This window comes from Ctenopharyngodon idella, chromosome 13 (assembly GCF_019924925.1).
Source record: "Ctenopharyngodon idella isolate HZGC_01 chromosome 13, HZGC01, whole genome shotgun sequence".
Classification (NCBI taxonomy): domain Eukaryota; kingdom Metazoa; phylum Chordata; class Actinopteri; order Cypriniformes; family Xenocyprididae; genus Ctenopharyngodon; species Ctenopharyngodon idella.
The window spans coordinates 1,813,662-1,836,203 of NC_067232.1; the positions used below are offsets into that span (position 1 = coordinate 1,813,662).

At 38.3% G+C, this 22,542-nt stretch overlaps 1 protein-coding gene across 9 annotated transcripts; it reads right to left on the reverse strand.

Annotated features, from left to right (window-relative positions):
* Positions 1–1,346: 1,346 nt before the first annotated feature.
* On the reverse strand, positions 1,347–20,472 carry LOC127525208 (zinc finger protein 532-like). Of its 9 annotated transcripts, none has more exons than XM_051917589.1 (11): positions 20,315–20,472; positions 18,880–19,035; positions 18,579–18,639; positions 9,864–12,165; positions 8,730–8,911; positions 7,896–8,072; positions 6,644–6,806; positions 6,154–6,465; positions 4,738–4,850; positions 4,430–4,571; positions 1,347–3,522 (listed from the first exon to the last, which is right to left on the reverse strand). In XM_051917589.1, coding segments are annotated over exons 3-11 (3,912 nt in total). In that variant the 5' UTR covers positions 18,581–18,639; positions 18,880–19,035; positions 20,315–20,472; the 3' UTR covers positions 1,347–3,003. The 9 variants fall into 9 exon arrangements, with proteins under 9 accessions (XP_051773549.1, XP_051773557.1, XP_051773548.1 ...); XM_051917597.1 differs by lacking the exon at positions 20,315–20,472 and having other exon boundaries at positions 9,864–11,841; positions 11,967–12,165; positions 18,880–19,205; XM_051917588.1 differs by lacking the exon at positions 20,315–20,472 and having other exon boundaries at positions 18,880–19,205.
* Between the last annotated feature and the right edge of the window lie 2,070 nt (positions 20,473–22,542).

Here is a 22,542-nt window from a genome sequence, read left to right on the forward strand (position 1 = left end):
ACTTTGCATACAGCTGATGCTTTTTTCTTTTACAGAGGAATATCAGTAGAACAAATAACTGCATATTTGAACTCTTGGTAGCTTCAGAAGCTGTTAAAATGCATCTTCCAAATCGCATCTTCCAAATATCCCTAAAACTGATTCAAATATAGATTCTATAAATACACTTTTGTGTATTTAGCAAGTTAATGTTCCTCAACTTAACCATTTTTCAGTGGAGTTTTGGTACTCAGAGAGTTTTGTTTTATGCAATTCTTTTGATAGAGGGAAACAAGATACATTTCTAGTTTAAACATTATTTATTCTTCAGGCATTCCTCTAAGTATCAGCTGTGTGATAAGTGACCCATATTTGGTTTTTGACTTGAAAATGTGTACAATTTACCAATTTACTCATGGAGCCACATTAACATGTCCATATCTCTGGGATTGAACCATCGAGAGCCTTTAAAATGAAGATACCAAAAGGAAAGTTAGTTAAGAACCAGAATTTAAAAGGATATTAAGATATCTTTAATACTTCTTTAATCAAGAAGTGCTTTTTGCCATTTTTGAACAGTCACCGTTGGCATATAATGAAACAAAGATTGCTAAAGTCAACAGATTTTACTAATAGACCTACCAATCTCTGTGTAAAAATAAAATAATGATGCTGCCATCTTTCTAAAGTCATTTTTACACCCCTCTAATTTGGCTCCAAATCTCAGATGAAAATGGTCATTTTGACCCCCCTCTATAAAATAGTGGATTACTCAGTAAATATACATCTGTGACATTTAATATTTAGGCTTTTTCATCACTATTTATGTTTTTCTTTATACAGAAAATATATTAACAAAATCAAAAATCTGAGCCAGGGATGTTTCCGAAATTTTTTTGATTTGAAACGGAATAACCCATTTTGTTTTATATTGCTATACTCTTACTGAATATCAAAAATTGTCTCATTTAAGGAGAAACAAAAGACAAACGAATAATATTTTAATAAAACCTAAAAAATTGAAAGAATTAAAACTAATAAGAATAAAAAACTAAAAAAGGTGAGAACATTTGCCAGAAAAATTCACTGATATTTAAGGCAGAAAGATTAATGAATCTTAACAAGTAGCACATTTTACAAGACAGAAGAAATTTTATAAAATGATATTTTCTCTAATGCCTCAGATTTACAGTACAGTGATTGATTTTAAACTCACATTACGTTTCACACTGGTCCCTTATTCTGAGAATCCTGACATTTAATCCCCTTGTAACAATGGTGACCAGTGGCTTACAGGAAAATGCTTTCAAGCTAATGAAATAGACATTTTTAAAGCACAGAATAAACTCCATACCCATTTAGACATGTAGTTTTGTTTATGTATCATTTATTAATGATAACTATTTTTTGCACAAACATAGAACAAGGTCTACCGAACATCAGCAAGACATTCTATAAAACAGAACAACCACTGTGAATGGCTTCTCTCATGCACATATGCGTCCTCAATAGTACTCATACATCCGTCCAAAGGAAAAGGAGAGCAAAATACAGCGTTTCGGTATGGAATGAGGGACAAATAAAAAAAAGAACTGTAGTACTTTCACGATTGAGCTCATCATGAAGTGAAACATTGAAATTATATGCCACAGCTGAGTCTGAGCGAAAAAATGTAAAGAAATTTTTACAGCTCTTTCACATTTGACCAAAACATTCATTGATAGTGAAGGCAGCATTTGTTGCTTCCCCCCCCCCCCTTTTATCACACTTAGCAGTTAAACACTATACTTGAGAATTTTCCATAACATGCTGCTCTAAAAAAAAACACGCACATTAGGACGTTGATGTCAAATCTACATTTGGCTTTTGAGCGCCGGAGGCACTTGAGCACAATGTATAGTATATAAGCACTTATGATTTACTGATTCCATGAACGAGAAAACGAGTGGGGTGTCACGTATAGGAAAGGAACTTTGGTTTCAAATGAAATTGGCTAAATGGACATATTCAGTATTTGTTTCATTTAAACTTTCACATATCTGCAGGGCAAAGTGGTTTTGGATTCAAATTACAAATAAAAGCTTCCCAAAGTACCTCAAAATTAAATGGGCATGAATTCGAAATGTGGTTCTTGATAACAGGCCAAAGCTAACACACTCTAGTATGTTATTAATCCAAAATGCAAATGCAGTCAAACATAACCCAAAGTGATGATGATCTGAAACAAGCTGCCTGAGAAGAAATGAAGTGAGGAGAATCTTCCGGGTGTGACGGCACCTTAAAGTTAAAAAGCACATATTGATTCAACACGACCTCTTGGCAGTGGCTGAGATATATAAATTTAAAGAACTACTTTCATGTCTTGTTTTTCCATAGTGCTAAATTATAGTAGACTAATTCACAGAACAGAAATGCACCATAAAAAGCTTTCGGGCTCAATTCCATGACCAAATTCATTCAGACGCCATTTTCGGCTGCTTTAGGAGACACTTTTCCTGCTCGTGTTGTAGGTTGTGGACTGATTGTCCTTTTTGGAGTGCAAAATGTCTCACTGAGAAGTGTAACTGTGACATTCCGTGCACTTTTATTAGCAGCAGTTCGGGAATTAGGACCGAAAGTGCATCCCATGACTGAGACAGCCGTTTGGACAGTATCTGCTCTCACGAGAAAACAACGAGAACAGTCTAAAATAGAAAATAAAAAGGAATCTATAAAAAGGTCTATCCAACACGCATACAAACATCTATCATAAAGTATACAAAATGTGTTCTCATAGATAATTAAATACACATAAATCAGTTTTTAATATATTACACATCTTTAAACACACATTCTGTGTGTATAGATTTATACATGTCGCATATATATGTATATTTATATATATATGTATATACGTATGCACAACAAATGAGCATACAAAGAGGCCAAAGTGAAGGAATACAACGTGAAACATTTCTACACGTTCAACATACAAACAATTCCTTGCAAACCAACATCCATCCACTAGGGGGCACTACCTCGCTCTTACTTCTCAGCTGCACTCAGCCGTTTGGACTTAATGAAGGCCATTCCATGTGTCCGCATGTGTGTGTTTAAGGCTCCCTCCGTTTCAAAAGTTTTGGAACATACTTTACATTGAGTATCCGGGATTCCATCGTTGGACTCCGGGTTAGGCGTATTCTCCTGCTGACCGTTGTGACGTCCGAGTCCTTGGGCCTCCTTCATCTTGTGCACGATGAACAGGTGCCGGGAGAGGGAGTGGTGTGAGGTGTAGCACAGGCCACATTCACGGCACTGGTAGGATGAGACGTCGGTCTTGTGCTGGGGAATGTGCTCGTGGAAACGCACAATGTCCTCGGTGGTGAAGCTACACACAGCACATTTGTGTGTTTTGAAGACATTGATCTTTAGCTTCTTCAGAGGTTGCGAGGATGAGCTCTTGGACCGCTGACCAGGAGTCACGTCCCCTCCGGCCTCCTCCACTTGCTCTTCCCTCTCGGCATCCTCATCTTCAGAGTGGTGCTTTCGTTTAGGACTGGGTAACTGAGGATACAAAACAAAATGAAAACAATGCTTCATGCAATGCTAAAAAAAATATTTGGAATGCACTGAATTTAAAATTCTGGTTGATAATGATAAACTGATAATTTATGACAGATAACTGATGAAAGTTTATATATATATATATATATAATTTTATATTATAATTTAATATAAATATTATATTGTATTTAATATAATATTTTGTTAGCAAGTTATTATTAAAAAAAATAAAACATTTAAGACTAAAATTAATGGTTTTAAGGCATCACAGCATTTTAACAGATCTCAAAGTTAGCATGCACAATTAAATATCTCATTTTGACCTATATTGATAAATAAATAAAAAAGCTAATATACAATATGGTACCGGTAATTTTAAAGAAATTAATACTTTTATTCAGCAAGCATGCATTAAATTGATCACAAGTGACAGTTAAGACCGTTTTAATGTTACAAAATATTTCTATTTCAAATAAATGCTGTTCTTTTCAACTTTCTATTCATCAAAGAATCCTAAAAAGAAAAATGTATCAAGGTTTCCACAAAAAAAAAAAAAATTAAGCAGCACAGTTGTTTTCAATATTAAAAACAAGAAATGTTTCTTGAACAGCAAATCAGCATATTAGAATGAATTTTGAAGGATCATGTGACACTGAAGAATGGAGTAATGATGTAATCACAGGAATAAATTACATTTTAAAATATATTAAAATAGAAAACATAATAAAAATTACTGTTTTTACCGCGTTTTTGATCAAATGCAGCCTTGATGAGCACATTCTTTCAAAAACATTTTAAAAAATCTTACAGATTCCAAACTTTTGAACAGTAGTGTACATCTGTCTAATACACTTGCAAGACTCCCAGACAATACAGATGCAAATATGCTAGTCTGTCTGTTGGTTACCTGCTCTTTATCCACGGTGACCTCTGTGCTGCTGGAATCTGCTGGAAGCTTGGCCTCTGTGTCTTTGATGCCATGCACCAACTGAATGTGTTTCTCTAGCAGCAGTCTTTTGGTGAAAGTTCGACTAAGTTCTGGACAGTGTCTGAGAAAACCAAAGAGAGATCTGTTTGACACTCATAAATGTTTGTGACTAGCTTTAGAGTAAAATAAAGTGTTTTAAGCATGAACATGCATGTATGAGGAACCTAGAATTGAAATCACAAGCATGGATGAAACTAATGGATGGTCCAGAAACACTTGATACTCACGGACATGAGTAGACCTTCCGTAGTCCCTTGTGTTTGATTCGGTTGTGTCTACATAAACTGTGAGAGGAACTGAAGGACTTTTCACACTGTCGACACGGATGCTTTTTCAGTTGCTGGTGAGGCAGAAAGAAAGAGACTTATCATAATCATGCCCATACGGGTGCAATAATGTACATACATACTTTTCAGATTGTTCCTATAGCCCTGGGTCTCTATAAACTGAGTTTGGAATAATTATTATAAATATAGCTGCGAGCCGCAATTATGGAAATTCAAGTGCTTTAATGCTTTTAAGCACATGCGTAAAAAGTTATAATGTTTTAATTAGCAAGCCTGTAACTATCTCGATCAGAGATGGAAAAGACCATTTACAGCCAATACAGGCAATTTACCATTGGACATATATGGTTTAAGCTTCTGAACAGTTATCGAGGTTGAGCCAAAAACCTAGTTTGCCAAAGTTAAAAATAACCTCCAATATTTAACTATATTTAACGAACGATTCGGTGGACGGCGGCGGTCCTAGAGGCAAAGTTGCTCAGAATGAGGAGTTCTACCATGTGGTGCGAATGTCGTGGACGTGCGCGAAAAATTGCATGATACACGATCATTTACGCACGTGGCCGATGGCGGACATGGTTTTGAGATGCGTCAATGTCCTCATACATAGTCATGGCACCTCGGACGAAGACACTGCACGTCAATTTTCAAGTCGATTGGACAAACGGTGAAGTAGTTATAGCTATTTTCATGTTTTTTCCTGTTATAGCGCCACCAAGTGGCCAGTCACCGCGTCCTTTTTCACGTGACCACAGAATGAGCTCTTACATACGTGTGCCAAGTTTGGTGAAAATATCTCATTCCGTTCACGAGTTATAGCCATTTTAGTAAAAGTGGCTCCACCCACCTCAAACATTTTGACAGCACTTAGAATCGGAATTTCAACTTTTTTTGATAATTGTTGACAATCAGACTGCAGAGAATCTTGCTGCACTGGTTTGGTTCTGATCGGGTCAAAAACCTAGGACTAGTTCGCAAAAGTAGGTTTTTAAAAAAATCCAAAATAGCCGAAAATTTTGCAGAGCGAATCCAAGGCATGCATCTTGTCTGTCTTGAGCCAAGGATTCCAATGATATAAGAGCTTGAGTCTACCCCTAATGGTTTATGAGTTATGAGCCATTTCATACTTTTGACCACTGTAGCACCCCTTTCAGGCTGATTGGGGGCGAGACTTGCTGACTTTGTAGACTGTATAAGTACTAAGTTTCAAGTCTCTATGACTTATGGTTTAGTCTGCCTGATCACTTTTATGGGAAAATGCTGATCCTTGGAAATTTTAACAATTAAAATAGGCACTACGTGCTTGGACCCATAACTAAAACTGGTATAAAACAGTTGTGTTTCATTATATTTTACCTTTCCATGCTCTCTTTTCATGTGTGAGATGAAGACTTCTCTCTGTGTAAACAAGCGGTCGCACTCCCTGCAGGTCCATCCAGGGCAGGAGGTTGACGATGGGACTTTTTTGGGAAGGTCTGTCCCATTACTGCTCTTCTTTGTCGGGGATGTTGGCTTCTTCTCTCCCTTCTCGAGGCTGTTGATAGAGCTGCTCTCCTTGTTGTTGTTGTTGTTATTTGGGCTCATGGAATTAGTAGGTTTGGAGCTGAGAGGGAGATTGATGCCCAGGTTTGGAGGGCCTTCGATGGTCTTCAAGGTGCCATGCATGGACTTGAAAGAAATAATAAATAATACAAGTTTTCTTATGCCAACTTTAATTTTTTATTAAAATTAATTTAAAAAATAAAAATATAAGATTTTAGTTTAAATATATTTAAATGACCTGTTAATACAATTTATTATGGCAAATGACAATTCATAAAAAAATTCACAGATTTGACTCCCTTACTTTAATATGATCCAACATGAGCTGCTTTTGGGCATAGTGCATCGAACAGTCTGGACACTTGAAGACAGACACTTTCTGATTAGATATGTGCTGGTCAAAGTGCGTGTAGAGCAAAGTTTGCTGGGTAAAAACTGTGTCACACATGGAGCACTTGTAGATCAGCCTGCAAAACAACACATAATACATTGTCAGTGAAAAGAGTATTTTCCAAAATGTTTGGTTGCCTGTTCCTACTTGAGAAGTAGGAATGTACACCTATATATTACAAGGTTAAATAGCTCAGGCCGAACAAAACAACATTCTCTGTCTATAAAGTAAGCATTGTGTTGAAGGAATTATTCCATACGGAAGCTTATCAGCTCATTTATGTGTCAGACATCTGCATTAAACGCTCACGTTGTCAGTAAACCAGCTGATCATGTTTTCAACATGGATACAGGTAACACAGCAAGTGCAAACAAACCATCTGGCCTTTTCATTAACAAGTGCTGATGAACATGACAGGCCTCTTGGGGAGTGGTTGGGTTCAAAGAGAGGACACACTAATTAAAGCCACCGTGCATAATTTCTTTCTGCACCTGAAAAGGTCAGTGGCGTATGAGTTATAAAAGAACCGATTTGACACACCTATTGAGTTTCCTTCCACTCTACTACTACTAAGAATTACCGCAAGCTTGTTTTGTCAGAATGATGGCAGTGTTTATTCCACGCGTGCTTTTGCACGATAGGAAAATATCATTGTGGATTGTTTTTCGTAGAAACACTATACATCTTCAAAGCATAAATACCCATTGGTATCATCTGCAATAAACAATATTACACAGCTCTATGAAATACTTGTTTCTGATTGGTATATTGTGGCACTCTGAGGTCAAATATTTTTGTATAATGACTGCTCAATTGAATAACATTCCATTTTCCTAGAAAAACATAACTGTGTGTTTCATGTTCCAGTGTTTCTTCTCATATAATACAATTACTTCAACTCAAATCAATATTTCACGTCTATTTATTAACTCATTTGTCAAGTAATAAATTGAATATGAAATCAGATGACCCATTTGGGTTTATTTTGGTTTAATGACTGGCTATTTGTACATTTTCCTTTACTTAACCATATGGTTTCTCAAAAAAAAAAAAAAAAAAAAAAAAAAAAGTTTCCACCTTCAAAACAACAAGAAAGACAAAGAAGATATCATGAATCAATCACACTATTTGATAAATTCTATAAATGTATAGAGAAATTACTCACTTAGGCTCTCCAATTTTAACTCCTGGATGCTGGGTGTAGGCGTGGGAATGTGTACCGGGGGCCGATTTAAAAGCCATGGGGCAGATGGGGCATTTGTAGAAGATTTCACAGTGCGACCCCTGAATGTGTGATTTGAGAGCAGCAACGTCAGCGAAGATGACACTACAGTGAACACAGCTATGGCCAAAGAAGAAAAAAGAAAGTGTTATTCTTTAATATAACCTAACCCTCTTTTTTTTGTTTCTATAATCGATGCCAGTCACCATTAATGCGGCATCAATCATGGGTGAATGGCAGTATAATAACAGTGAATAGCTCTGTGATTGCTGTTTTGAAAGCATGACGAGCCCTCGTTTCATATTCCACTTAAACCCAATTAAACACTTAGGCACCTTTTTTATTTCAATACATGTTTTATGCATAAATAGAAGCTTTTACGTCAACTCAGAAATAAGAATGAAAAGAGGTCAGTAGGGGTGGATACACTCATCTCACAAACTGGTTCAATACATGACAATGAAGTCGTGACTTCATACTCCCTCAATACTTTTTTCTTATTGCAATCAATTTTTCATATCCTCAATGCATGTTGCTGCATTTTTGAATTGTGATATATTGTGGCATTATGCATTGCTACACCCCTAGTGGTCAGTGAAAATAACTACACAGTTTTGCTAATCTCTGGCTGAGGTTTAATGTCCCCCAGTGTTGTATTAATTTGCTTTGCATAAGAAAATAGGTAATAAACAAACATCTTATACTTGAAAAATAAAGCCATTTCTAGGAATCATGGAGCTTGTCCTGTCTTGTTATAGGGAGTAATGCAGTACTAACCGATAGCCCACTCGGCGTGTGTAGTGCAGGCAGTTCTTGGTCACGTGGGACTGAAAATGGACAGACCGACAGATAGCTCCACATTCAGGGCAGATATATGGAGACTTGTGCTGATGGATCCGCAGATGGGAAGCAAAGCTACACTGGTTTGGCAGTAGCATTTGGCAAATGGTGCAGGTTTTCTGTTTTAGTTGAAGGAAAAGCACAAGCAATTTGTTAAAAAGGTCTTTAACACAACTTTTAACTACTTCTGTAATTAAAAGAGGAAGCCAGTGTTGTAGTACTTAATTACCACTCAGACTTCGCTCCCCTACTGATGTAGGAAGGGGATCTTATTATTATATTACCGCCCCTTAAGCTGCATGTTTTCTACACCGTCATTTTTTATTCGCAAGTTCTAACGCCATGGCAAAAGTTCAAGCGAAGCATGCTAACTGTTCTGTCGTTGGCTGCACACACAAGCACAGAACACTATTTAGAGTCTTGTTAGCTTAGATAGCCTGCAAGTTGACCTTGGCAAGCTTGACTGCTAAAATAATGTCCGAGCGATATTTTGGAAAAAATATTAGACCATTCATAGCATTTGATAGCAATCATCAACATTAGCCTGAAACGTCCAGTTGCATTCTAAAAGTTGTAACTTCCTCCTGAGTCTCTCCATCAGTGTCCGGCTACGGATTGTACAATGTAAGGCTGAACATCATTACTGACAATCGTCATTTTGGCTGCGTGAGATTCTCCAGCTTTGTTTTTGTTGAGCAACCAAAGCGCGAGCTGTTAAAGCTCCGCCCTCTTCTGGAAAGCGGCCAGGGAGCAGCAGCTCATTTGCATTTAAAGGGACACACAAAATGGCATGTTTTTGCTCACACCCAAATAGGGGCAAATTTGACAAGCTATAATAAATGATATGTGGGGTATTTTTAGCTGAAACTTCACAGACACATTCTGGGTACACCAGAGACATATTACATTTTGTAAAAGGGTCATAATAGGTCCCCTTTAAGGCTGGACTCTACCCTCTTCAGGTCTTGGCCTGGACTCTGACTCAAATGAGCTGGTCTCGACTACAACACAGAAGGAAGCTGAGGACCTTTCCAACTCTCACAAATAATCACAAATAATACATGCACCCACCTGTCCACCTGACTCGGGAGCCTGCTGGTAGTGCATTGCAAGAGATGATTCTTCCTGAAATGTCTCACTACACTCCAAGCACTTCAGATTCGATTTACAGACCTTGGAGGCGTCCTTATCCAGTGGCATGGCAGCAACAACAGGGGCTGAAGAGGGTGCGGAGATCACTGTGGTTGGGATTCCCTTTCCTTGACTCCCCACTATGGAGGATCCAAGATTAGCTGAAGAAGTGGGAGCGCTGGAGGTTATTGATGGTGCTAGGATCATCTGGTCAGCTGGAATTGGCTTCAAGATTAGATGTGAACACTGCATGACAACCCCTTTGTCTTTGTGTCCCCTAGCATGTGATAGAAGGCTGCACTTGTTGTAGAAGACCAGGTTTTTGGAGCAGTGGTTGCAAGTGACCTCAATGCGAACACTTCTACGGTCATAATGCTGAGTGAGGCTTTTTTCCAGGGCAAAGGAATCACCACATTCTAAGCACTTGTAGCCACGGGATGGTAAGGATATACAGGCAGAAGTTGGAGGGCTGAGATTGGGTACATAAACTGGCACAGGGTTAATGCTACTCAAAACCTTATTGAAGGCCTCTACCACTGAGCTCTGGGAGCTGGTTAGGACCTGGACCCGAGACACTTTCTTTTGTTGTTGTTGGGCCAACATGGCTTGTTTGAGGGGCTGTTGGGACTTGGTCAGGACCTGGTGGAGCTCAGCCGTTGATGGATTCTGAGGCAAGAGATTTAAGTTAGTTAGGTGGACTGTCTTTGGCACAAGTTTGGTGTTTGTTAGGCTGGAAGCAGGCACCATGACAGTTTGCTGCTGAATGGCATTAGCAGCTTTGAGGATGGCGCTGCTGGCACTCTGAACGGATGCCGCCGGTATGACAGTGGCCTTTACAGTTGTATTGTTGGCAAGTTTCAGATTAATTACTTGGGAGCCTGCCGTCTTGACGGCTGAAACGGGTAAGAAGGCAGTGGCCACGGGTTTGATGGTCATTTGTTTAGTTACCTCAATGGCAGAGCCTCCAGAAGTTGCTACTACTGTGGTTGGCAAAGTTGTTCTGGTGGGAGATGAAAAAACAGAAGTCGAGGTTGGAGAGGACAGCAGAGAAGAGACAACATTGGATGAAGAATCAATACCTTTCTTCAAGACGTCAGGATCAAACTCGGGCAGGATTCTGGTAACTGTCCTCTTGATCTGCCCTGATGATGTCTTGATCGTTTTGATGCGGACTTTGGGAATGACTGGTATGGATCCTGCTGGAGATGTTGGAGACTCTTTGCTGCTGCTTTCGCTGGTAACACTGCAAGGACTCTCAGGTTGTTTTGAAAGCATCTTCTTGCCAAGCTCCAGAGCGGACTCCTGCTCTGGTGATTTCTCTGTAACCTTAGGGATCTCTTTAGCCTCTCTGGGTGAGTCTTGAGGTGTAGCAAGGGAGTCTGGAGACATTGCTTCTGTGCTAGCTTTCTTTGCACTGAGTGCTGCAATTGCAGCAATGCAGGATGAGAGCTTTGCAGATGATTTGGCCTTGGCCTGGGAGAGGTTGGCCGCGCTTAACTCAACGACTGGTTCTCCAGGCTCTTTTGCTTCTTGGGATCTGGAGGTTTCTTTGGAAGGCTCCTCAGTTTTTCTTGTTTTTTGAGAGTCATACATGTTTGAGTGTTCCACTGTGCCATTGGTGCTGCTACCATTCTCAACTTTCATATGATTGTAGTTGCCATTTGTTCTTGGTCTAGATGGAACATCTGGTTTGGTGAGTTGAGATTGAGGCTCTTTTTTCTTTGTGCTCAGACCAGTTAGAGGGTTTGGTCTAAAAGGTAAATTACTTTGTTTGTCAGCAGGGTCATCTACTTCAATCTTGTCATCATCATCAAACTCCTCGGCACTGGAGATGGGACTAAACTGGTTGAATGTGGAGATATTTCCTGCCATCCCATGGATTTCACTTTTTTGAAGCTTGTTACTCTCTTTACTGTATCTATTGTTGGGTGAAACAGGCAAGAAACCGTTGTGCAGTCCATTTCCTACAGTGGGATGAACATCCTTCTCTGAGAGATGTTCAGTGGTATCATAATTCCGGACGTTCTTAACAATAACACTAACCCCAACATCTGGACCGGCAGAAACATGGGAGTCCTCTTCATGGTGGGCATGGTGTTTGAGTTGTCCCTCATGATCATCATGGCCGGACTCAATGGCAGCCTTGGGATCGACCATATCAGGAATGTCAAAGGCTGCAAGCAGATCATCAAAGTCTGGGGTTTTCATGTCGCCCATGGTCTTATAAGAATGAGCTAAACACCTTTGAGAAAAAAGGGAAAAGACATTCTATATTACACTCTGTATTACAATTAGAGAACAGGGTTGCTGTACATCAAATTTAAGGCTTTTTAAGACCATTTTAAGACCTGAAGAAATAAAATGTAATACATTAGGAGCTTGCAATATTATCTATATATATATATATATATATATAGACAGATAGATAGATAGATAGATATTTTCAAAGTTGTTTCAAAAGTTTGTTGATAACAATAATTAGATTAGATGATATTTTGCTGAGTGTGTGTTTTTTTTTTTTTTTTGATGGTACCATGGCTGGTTTAGGCCTGTTGTGGACAGCTGACTCGTGAAGACATTCATATCATTCATATTCTGTGCTATGGTTAGTTCACAGCAGAAACAGAAATCAACATTTTTATTAAGGGGCAATATTTGCCACCTTAAACTGATTTCCAGAGTCATTTTTACCTATTAGTTAATTTTTTTCTAAACTTATTAGATGTATGCATCACCTTTTATATCAAATTCTCAACAAACATTCAAATTAAATTCAATTAGAATAATAACACAGTATAGGTCTATTACCAATCAAATGAAATCATTATTAACAAAATCTATCTTTGTATCGCTGTCTGCTGCACGGACACAAAATTTTATCTAAAATGTACTCACAATGTAACTTATCGTTTATTTAACTGTATATAACTGTATAAAATAAATATCACATTGACAATCGTGCTGATATTTGGGGAAAGCAGCACTTGCTCGTGTGATATTGTAATATAACTACGTATGATGTAGGCTATTCATCACATGCCCCTGTATCTTGAATTTTGGGGGCATATAACTGCATAGCCTAAATCGCGCAGTGAAAGCGTGAGTGACAAACTCGATGTCAGCTCGCGCATCGTTAAAACAATAATTATATCAAAATCAGAGACCATACATATCACACACCCCTACGCACATAAAAACTGAACTAACATTTACCCATTTCTTCTGCTTCTCTCTTCCTTTCGCGTGCAGGAGACAGTACGGACAGTACATGCTGTGACTGTCGTAAATGCCGCGAATTGTCACGTGAACAAGCAAATCCACAAAGAAAGAATAATAAAAATAATAGGCTATGTACGCTAATTGGATAGTTTTAGATAGTAAATGATTTAGATATGTCCAAGTCAACGTGTCATCTAAAATTTAAGACCTCTCATAAGTAAAAATAAGACTTTTTATGGCCTGCAATTTTAAAATTCTAATTTAAGACTTTTTAAGGATGCGCGGGAAAACCGGAGAAGTTATTCTTGCCTATAACATTATATTCTTGCGTTAAACTATGCAATATATAAAATGACTTTTCGAGGCATTAAAAATATTCAAAATCTATGCACCAAATGCAAAAACTTATTACAATCATTCTATTATATTTTATCTGTTGATACAATAAAAAGCACCTCTTACTGAGATACAAATTGAGTTAAATAGATGTAAATAAAAATTGAAAGGTGAATTATTTGGACATGGCATTTTGTAAAGGAGTTTTAGTCTACCAGTAAATAATCCAGTATATAAAGGCGCTAAAAAATAGTAAGAATTGCCCAAATACAACATGTAAAACATAATCTAAACATTAAAAAATAAAGAAACAGAAAACTGAGGAATTCGAAATGCTGAATTTATTAAGCCTAAGCATTTTTTTTTTTTTTTTTTTTGCAAAGGCACTAGAATGCAGGACCAAATCTGAAAAAAATAAGGAATAAAGAAATAATTAAAAGTGACATTATTGATAAAAGAATACATCTGTATAATACAAAAACAACAAAATGTAACAAATTATTAAAGAAATGAATAAAGGATTAAAATATCTATAAATTATAAAACAAATAAAGAATTTATAAAATAACAACATTGAAAAAAAGACCACATTGTGTGAAAAACAATACATTTTATAAAGAAAAAAATAACAGATTTGGTCCTCCATAAGGTTGATCCTACAATATCAGCACAGACTAAAAACACAACAACATATGAACATCACCATTTGGCGTATTTAAAGTGTTAATCATAAGGAAAATAAAGCTGTGTTGTGCTAGTACGGTTAGCCACCCCCATTACTCCTGCTACTGCTGCTTTTATTGAAATGGAAGAGAGCACTGCAGCCCTGCCTCCATTACAGCTAATAACATCTGCACGCACAGGGTATGCAGGGCCAAGACGGCCTTCCCCGCACACAATGGAGCCAATGTGGTAAGGCATGTAAGCAGAGAAGGAGCAGCAAACAAAAGACAGAAAAAGAATGAGAGAAATAACACAAGGACAAGAGGATTTTAATGAAAGACATTAAGCTGTTGAAGCCAGTATGGGGCCTAAACACATTTACAGCCTGATTTCAAATGAGGGTGCCGCTCACAGGAGAACAACTGTGATTCTCGGGTTTCTATCCGAGGCCTTTAAAATCAGGCCACTGTACAACGCAGTAGAATAATATAGAATATCACACATAATAAAAGTGAACACACACACACATACACATGCAAACATATAGAAGTGGAAACATGCATATGAGCCACTCCTCACCCTCGGTGTTCCGACAACTACAGCAAACAATCTTGCTTTGCTTCCCTTCTTCCTTCCTCTTACCACCTCCACAACAAAACACCACCACCCTCCTCCTCCTTTCTCCCTGACAGCAGAGGGGAAAAAAAAAAAAAAAAAAAATCCACTTTTTGCACTAGGCAGGGCCCATCAAGAAACGATCCACCAGGAGGGCTGGCATGCCAAAGACCATTCTGGATGGTGACCACTATGAATAACAGCACATAGTGAACCACGGTCACCATATCTGCTCAGTTCTCATGGCTGCCTCCTGCCCCTGATGTGCATAACCGTCTCGAGGTGTGTAAAGACTGTCTCTCTGACATCCCTGCTCGGGGCTGTATCACTCCTGAAGACCCCTTTGCCATTTTGGCTGCCATGAAGCAGTCGGCTATCTGCCTGTAGCACAGTGACTGTATTGTTTCCTAGCCTCCTCGTCTGCCTCAAACCGGTTTCAGCCGGTTCCGGTCACCCTGCATAATGTGTGTGCTGCAGTGCAGCCACACAGGAGACACGGGAGCTGCAAGTTTCTTCATCAAATCTTCAATATTCCTGCAAAATATTCCTGCTTTGAGTGTGTTTTAATATTATCAAAGAGGTTTGTGTTCAGAATGAGTGTACAATTCATGTTGCTGAGCCGAATCAAACGCTAGGCCTGAAAATACAAGACTATGGAGGATGTTTATGAAAAATACATGCACACCAGAGGCTCTGAGCTGGTTTATATGGATGGATGGATGGATGAGAGAAGGAGAAATGAAAAGCCAAACAGCAGATGCACATTCCAAAGGAAACCCACAAGCACTGTGTAAACCAAAACCACAAGATGATCACCGTTTCCTGACAGAAGAAAACAAGACACAGAGACAGCAAGTAGAATTTAAACAGGCTCGGTACCTGACCTCTTTTTGATTGTGCCTCTCGCTTTTACCCCATTCTGCAGCACTGGACTGTTTCTACTTCCTTCTCTGCCTCCCCTCTCCCTCTCTCTCTCTCCCTCACTCTCTCCATGGTCCCTGTTCCTCTCTTCTAGTCAGTGTCCCTGCTTCCTCCTCTCGTTTTTTCCCCCAGAAAACCAGTGAGAAACACGGATCTTTGTCAATTAAAATCAGCCGCTCGTCCCCTAATCCTCCAGCCCTGGGCAACCGTGTCCGGTCTCTGCCAAACGAGAGAGAAAACAAAGGCCGTGACACGTATAAAACACACACACAGAGACACACAAACAGGGAAAAAGTAGGCTCTCGCCCTACCCCGCTTCTCCTCGGCCCTACTACCGGGAATCTTCGTGGAAAGGCTTATGCAAGACGTCAGTTCAGCCAGGCCCCATTCTGTATGAGTGTGATTTTTTTTCTCTTCACTATGAGCCTGCTGGTTCTTGTTCTATAGGTCACTCTCTCCTCTGCAGATGCACGGCAGCGCAGGGAGGAAGGGGGCAGTGTTCTGACAAGCAGCCCTGGCCTTTTGTCTTTGCGTGCACTCGTGGGGGGGAGGGGGACGCGGGATGAGACTCTGGCTCAAGACTGCAACCAGCTGCTGCAGCCAAAGACAAACAGATTTGAGGAGAAAGGCAGATAGATGAGAGAAACAGGCAGAGGAGAGGTGGAGAAATAATGAGGGAATATGAGACGTGACTGGAAGGAGGGGTGTAACGGGAGAAGGGAAGCTCTTCTGGAATGAGAGACTGCAAGCAGGAAGAACAAAGGCCCATGATGGCGTTGGCTAGATTGAAGATAGAATGCAGTTGAATCGTGTATGTGTGTTGTTTTTTCATACAGGTGCATGCTGAAATATTCAATCCTTTTGGCTCAGGCATATTTGTAGCATCAAAAAAATAAATAAAACCAAGTGACATTATCTATAATAATCATTCAATGCAGTGATGGTGTTGTTTTCTTAAATTATGGCCCTATGGCGTAATTTACTATGCTGCAAATGTAAAAATAAGCACTTGTTTCTGCCATTTGGCCTTTGTAAAGCAAACAAGCTAATCTGAGACACCCTAACAAAGCAGAAAATACCAAACCAAATGCTATTCCCAACACTAGACAACATATGAGTCACATATCAGTACAAAGCAGATTCCGTATGGTTATTTTTCTTTAAAGTCAACATAAATTGCCATTCGCAACCTATTGTACTTCCTTAATCTGATGTATATCCATGTAAAACAGAATATTCAATGAGATTTCATTCATTGAGAAGTCACTGGATTGTGAAAAATGGGCATTACATACCAGTATGCAGCCCAACCAAATGTGAGTTTACAAAAACACAATGCCACAAAACGGTTGTTTGGCTATTGGTTAGCATTATCCAATAGCATTGCAAGGACTATGTGATGACATCAGGAGTGATGTCGTTTCACAGGATAAGCAAGTTACAGCATTTTGATTTAATATTACAAAGATATTTTTGTCCAAAAGGCATTTATGATATGAGAATGACATGCATGAAGAAAGTAAACGGGGTTGATTTTGATTTCTTGTTGACTTTAAATAAAAATTGAGAAAGTTAAATTCCAACTATAATGAATTATTACAAACTATTATTATTATTCAATTTCAATCAGAAAAAAAACAAAGGACGGGACTAGATTTTATCCATTGGAAATTGACTGTATTGTTGCAAGTTTACAAACACACAATGCCTAAATAGTTGTCTGGCTATTTGTTAAAAGGGTGGTTGATTATGATTTCACTTTTTGTAACTTTAGTTACTGTGTAATGTTGCTGTTAGAGCATAAACTACATCTGCAAAGTTATGACGCTCAAAGTTTAATGCAAAGGGAGATATTTTCTTTTACAGAAATCGCTTTTTAAGGAGTACAACAAACAGCTAGTAGGGACTACAACAAGCTTCTTCCCAGTTTGGTGACATCACTAACCTAAAATTTACATAAACCTGCCCCCAAGAACACGCAACAAATGCCATGTTGGGCTGCTTTAGAGAAGAGGAAGGGATGTTGTAGTAGAGTGTTGTTGTCATGCCGTCATTTTACGCCGAACTTCTTCACAAACTGGGGGACTGCTAGTCGATGAGTTGAATCAACTACATCAATTTATCCACTAACCATTCAGAAACATCCAGATGCATTCTAAAAGTTGAAACTTCTTCCTGAGTCTCTCCATCAGTGTCCGACTCCGGTTTGAACAATGTAAGGCTGAACACTGTTACTGACAATCATCATTTTGGCTGCGAGAGATTCTCCAGTTTTGTTTTTGTTGAGAAACCGAAGCGTGAGCTGTTAAAGCTCCGCCCTCTTCTGGAAAGCAGGCCAGGAGCAGCAGCTCATTTGCATTTAAAGGGACACACAAGAACGGCATGTTTTTGCTCACACCCAAATAGGGCAAATTTGACAATCTATAATAAATGATCTGTGGGGTATTTTGAGCTGAAACTTCACAGACACATTCTGGGGACACCAGAGACTTATATTACATCTTGTAAAAGGGGCATTATAGGTCCCCTTTAACATTATCCAATAGTGTTGCACGGCTTATGTAATGACATCAACAGTGAAGTCTTTTACAGGTTGAGCATGTTACAGCATTTTGATTAAATATTAGATATAAAATTAATTAAATATATTTATATTTACTTTATATAAATATATTAATACATTTATATTAAATATAGACATTTTTTCAAAGAATCATTACCAATACAAGCAAGACATGCATTAAGAAAGTAAATGGGGTCAATCTTGATTTAATGTTGACTTTAAATAAAAATATAGAAAGTTATATTTCTACTGTAATGCAATTTTAAAAATAATATTAAAAAGAAAATGACGATAATTTCTTGTGTTATATAAAGAAAACATTGGTGGTTGTGGCCTACATGAGGATTCTTTAGCCCTGGCCCCTGAACCATTTACAGGGAGGTTCACTTCTGACGACTTCTGGAATGAGAAGAACATGAATGCATGTAGCTATTGCACAACAAACCAACAGACTTAAAGTCCAGCGAACAAAAACCTCCAATCATACCAGAAAACCATGACGGCAGCAATGCTATGGCCAATAAATGCATGTAATGAATGCTCCCCAATCCCCACCATTATCAGCAACCCTCCTGGCCTTCCACAATGACAGCTATCGGAAGTATCAATTCAAAGAGCAAAGAACAGATGCTGACCTACCTGTGGGTTATTGTAAGAAAGGACTGTGTCTCAATTAAAAGCTTGCATGTGAGGGCTCTTCTTCTCAGCAGGGCAGCAAAGGCAAATATCAAAAGCAAGAAGGCCAGCCATGATTCTTGCTGTTGCACCACCAAATTCAGCTATGCACAGCACAACCTAGAATGACAAACATCATCAGTATTCATGAAAGAGGGACTCAGGAATACATTGCAGTGCTGTCAAAAAGCATTGCAAAACGTTGCTCATGGGTGCAAGCAGCCCTCATGACAGCACAGTTCTAAAATGATCGAGAATGCATGGCTTTCCCCCTGCCGAATACAGCACTAAGACATGGAGAGGTTGCTACCCACCCCCCGAGATGTAAGCGCAGTCACATGACTGCCTGTGTCCTATTGATTCCTTAAATCGTGTGATAAAACTACAAGCTGCAACATTGTAACATTCGAGTTGCAGAACGTTCTATGACGCCGCCACTAAGTTCTCGCACACCGCGGAGTATTTATTCGCTGTTATTAACCGAAGTAATGATGTTTTTTTTTAATTGGGAAGTGTTCTCTCAAAGCTTGCCCATACATTGCAGCCTGTTTCTAAAAGGCGTCGGTATGGAACGAACATTTGCGTTATATAATCTTTTGTTTTTACTGTTTTAATATAGTGAGCTGAGATTTTTGTGACCGTGAATCCCACAAGCACTTGCGATTATGATTCAGCAAATCGGCTCTTTTGAACAGCTCATTTTCAGAAAAAGTGATTCAGGGAATCTTTTACGTCATGACGCAATTACGTCATACGTGCTTCCGGCGTGGCCGTGCTTTAAAACAGTTTATTACGTTTTTATAAACGTCTTGGTGCAGTTTGGTGCAGCCTTGATTCAGATTCAGAAGTAATTTAGAATCTAGATATTCACAAAAAGCAACACTTGAATTCTAAGATCTCTTGGCTGTAAATGTTTTAGTTAAAATGTTTAAAAAGTTTTAATAAAACATTAAAACCACATGTGTAGCACGCTGAAATATTAAATAGCCTATTTCCTGTACTTTTTTGTATTGATTAAAAATTTACTTTTTTAAAAGTTATTTTACGCTTAATCCGGATCACTTTGAAAGTGTGACTTGATTTTTTTGTTCTCGTATGGAGCTGACTCGAGAAATTCTCGGACCACTGGTTCGTGAACCATTCGTTCAGTCCGATGAAAGTCCGGTTATGTGAACCGATTCAACGGATTCATTAAAAAGATCCGACTCATAAGAACAATTCTTTCACCGCACTTGGATAAAGAAAATCTTCGGCTTTTAAATGATCTGAGATCATTAATCATTTATCTCTTTCGCAAAACAAGACCATGCAATGTATTTACACTCTTAAAATAACGTTATTATGGCGAAATGCTGGAAGTGGAACATTTTGTGCATTGTTAGTTGTGTGTCACACTTACCCATGAATCACTGCGGTGATGGCTATTCGCTCCTCATAATCTTCAAGATCGGACTTAATATTTAAAGATGCTCCTATTGAATGAGATTTTTATTATAATATTCAGCTGTTGACATGCTTAACATCATGCGTTTACATACTGGTGTGTGAGTGGCAGTCACCCAGTTCAGCTCCTCATAGGATCAAACCTGATTCCCAGAAGTCTTTGCTGCACACATCAGCAGTGTGCTGGTAGATAAACAGGAGTCTCAAGTAAACAACTGAAATACATTATTAATATGTGACCCTGGACCACAAAACCAGTCATAAGGGTAATTTTTTTTATTATTTTTAAGATTTATACATCATCTGAAAGCTGAATAAATAAGCTTTCCATTGATGTAAAGAAATTGTTAGGATAGGACAATATTTGGCCGAGACACAACTATTTGAAAATCTGGAATCTGAGGGTGCAAAAAAAATCAAAATATTGAGAAAATCGCCTTTAAAGTTGTCCAAATGAAGTCCTTAGCAATGCATATCCACTCACAAAAATATTTTTTTGATATATATACAGTAGGAAATTTACAAAATATCTTAATGGAACAGGATCTTTACTTAATATCCTAATGATTTTTGGCATAAAAGAAAAATCGATAATTTTGACCCATACAATGTATTGTTGGCTATTGCTACAAATACACCCGTGCTACTTATGACTGTTTTTTAGTCTAGAGTCACATATGTCTATAAGTGATTGTGAATAGCACGTTTGTGGACACAATCATCAGAAACATATGCAGAAAAAACACAAACAGAATAGTGGATATTACATAAAGGCGAGCATTTTTAGTCAAAATATAGCCCTAAGACAGCACTGGCCTAAAATCTAAATGTTTGACAGAATGCAGGGACATAACCTGGATGTCTTTAAGGGTAGAGTTGTGTTGACATCATTTAATTTCTGACCTTTTCAGCTTTAATCTTACCTGAAAAAAAGTTACTCATGCAGTTTGCTTATTATATCCTGAAGCAATACTCTTAGTCAAGTAATATCTTCATAAATAATTGTCATTTTAATTGTGGTTTTGAATGCAGACTAAACACAATACAGCAATCTGCAATACTGCAAAAAAAATGCATTTGTTTTTTACATGATGAAATCAGATAATCAGATTATTATAAAACATTATCAGCCATGACTGGGCTTTTATTATTATCGACTGAAGTGCCATATGGAAATTCTTGTCTTTGTAAATTGCAATTCCTCTTGTCAACAGATAGGTTACCAGACTAGTAAGTGTAATGTGGTTGGTAACCTACAAATGAAAACAAATAGTTCCATCTAGTGGTGAAAGTGATGCTGTGTTTATTTGCATGAACTACATTTTATTATTGCAGGGTAATTGCCTGTTTTGGTGTGTGTGCGTGTGTGTGTGTGTGTGTGTGTGTGTGTGTGTGTGTGTGTGTGTTCTTGTATACATGGTTTATGAGGACACAAATGTGTATAATAACATGGGTATTACAACGTAAACATGGTTTAAAAAACATACTAAACTGTGTTTTTTTGAAAGTCCAAAAATGCAGACAGTGTTCTGTGATGGGTAGGTTTAGGAGTAGGGGTAGTGTAGGGGGATAGAACGTACAGTTTGTACAGTATAAAAACCATTACGTCTATGGAGAGTCCCCGTAAACCACATTTACAAGTGTGTGTGTGTGTGTGTGTGTTTAGATGTTTCTCATTTCTCGGTCCTATCTTGCAAATATTTCAGTTCATTAAAAATGTAAAGCAGCATACTTTGATTTGCAAGAACTTTCAAATAATTACCTCCACTCACTGCAATAAACTAACATTTCTCTTTTGACATTCAACTTCATTTCGTGAACAACTTGCGTAATAAGCCTCAATCAGTGATGATGACGTAAACCACAGCATGAGAAATCCACCTTGCCTGCCCTACTTTTTGCTGGACTGTTTCAAACTGGCAGTGCCTTCGAAGTCTTATGCATACTTTTCAGGCTTTGCTATCTTCGTCATTCTATCGTGAAATATTATATGTTTAAATACATCCACCAATATTATCCCAATATGATAACTCACGTACACGTATAATCATTTAAATTCACAGAAAAGCTCACATATCACTTCATCTGCATGTACACATTGTTCACTTGTTGGTTTTTCCATCAGAGTGAAACCACAAGCATCAAAGCCCATCTGTTCTTTCTGTTTTACAGAACAATACAAGC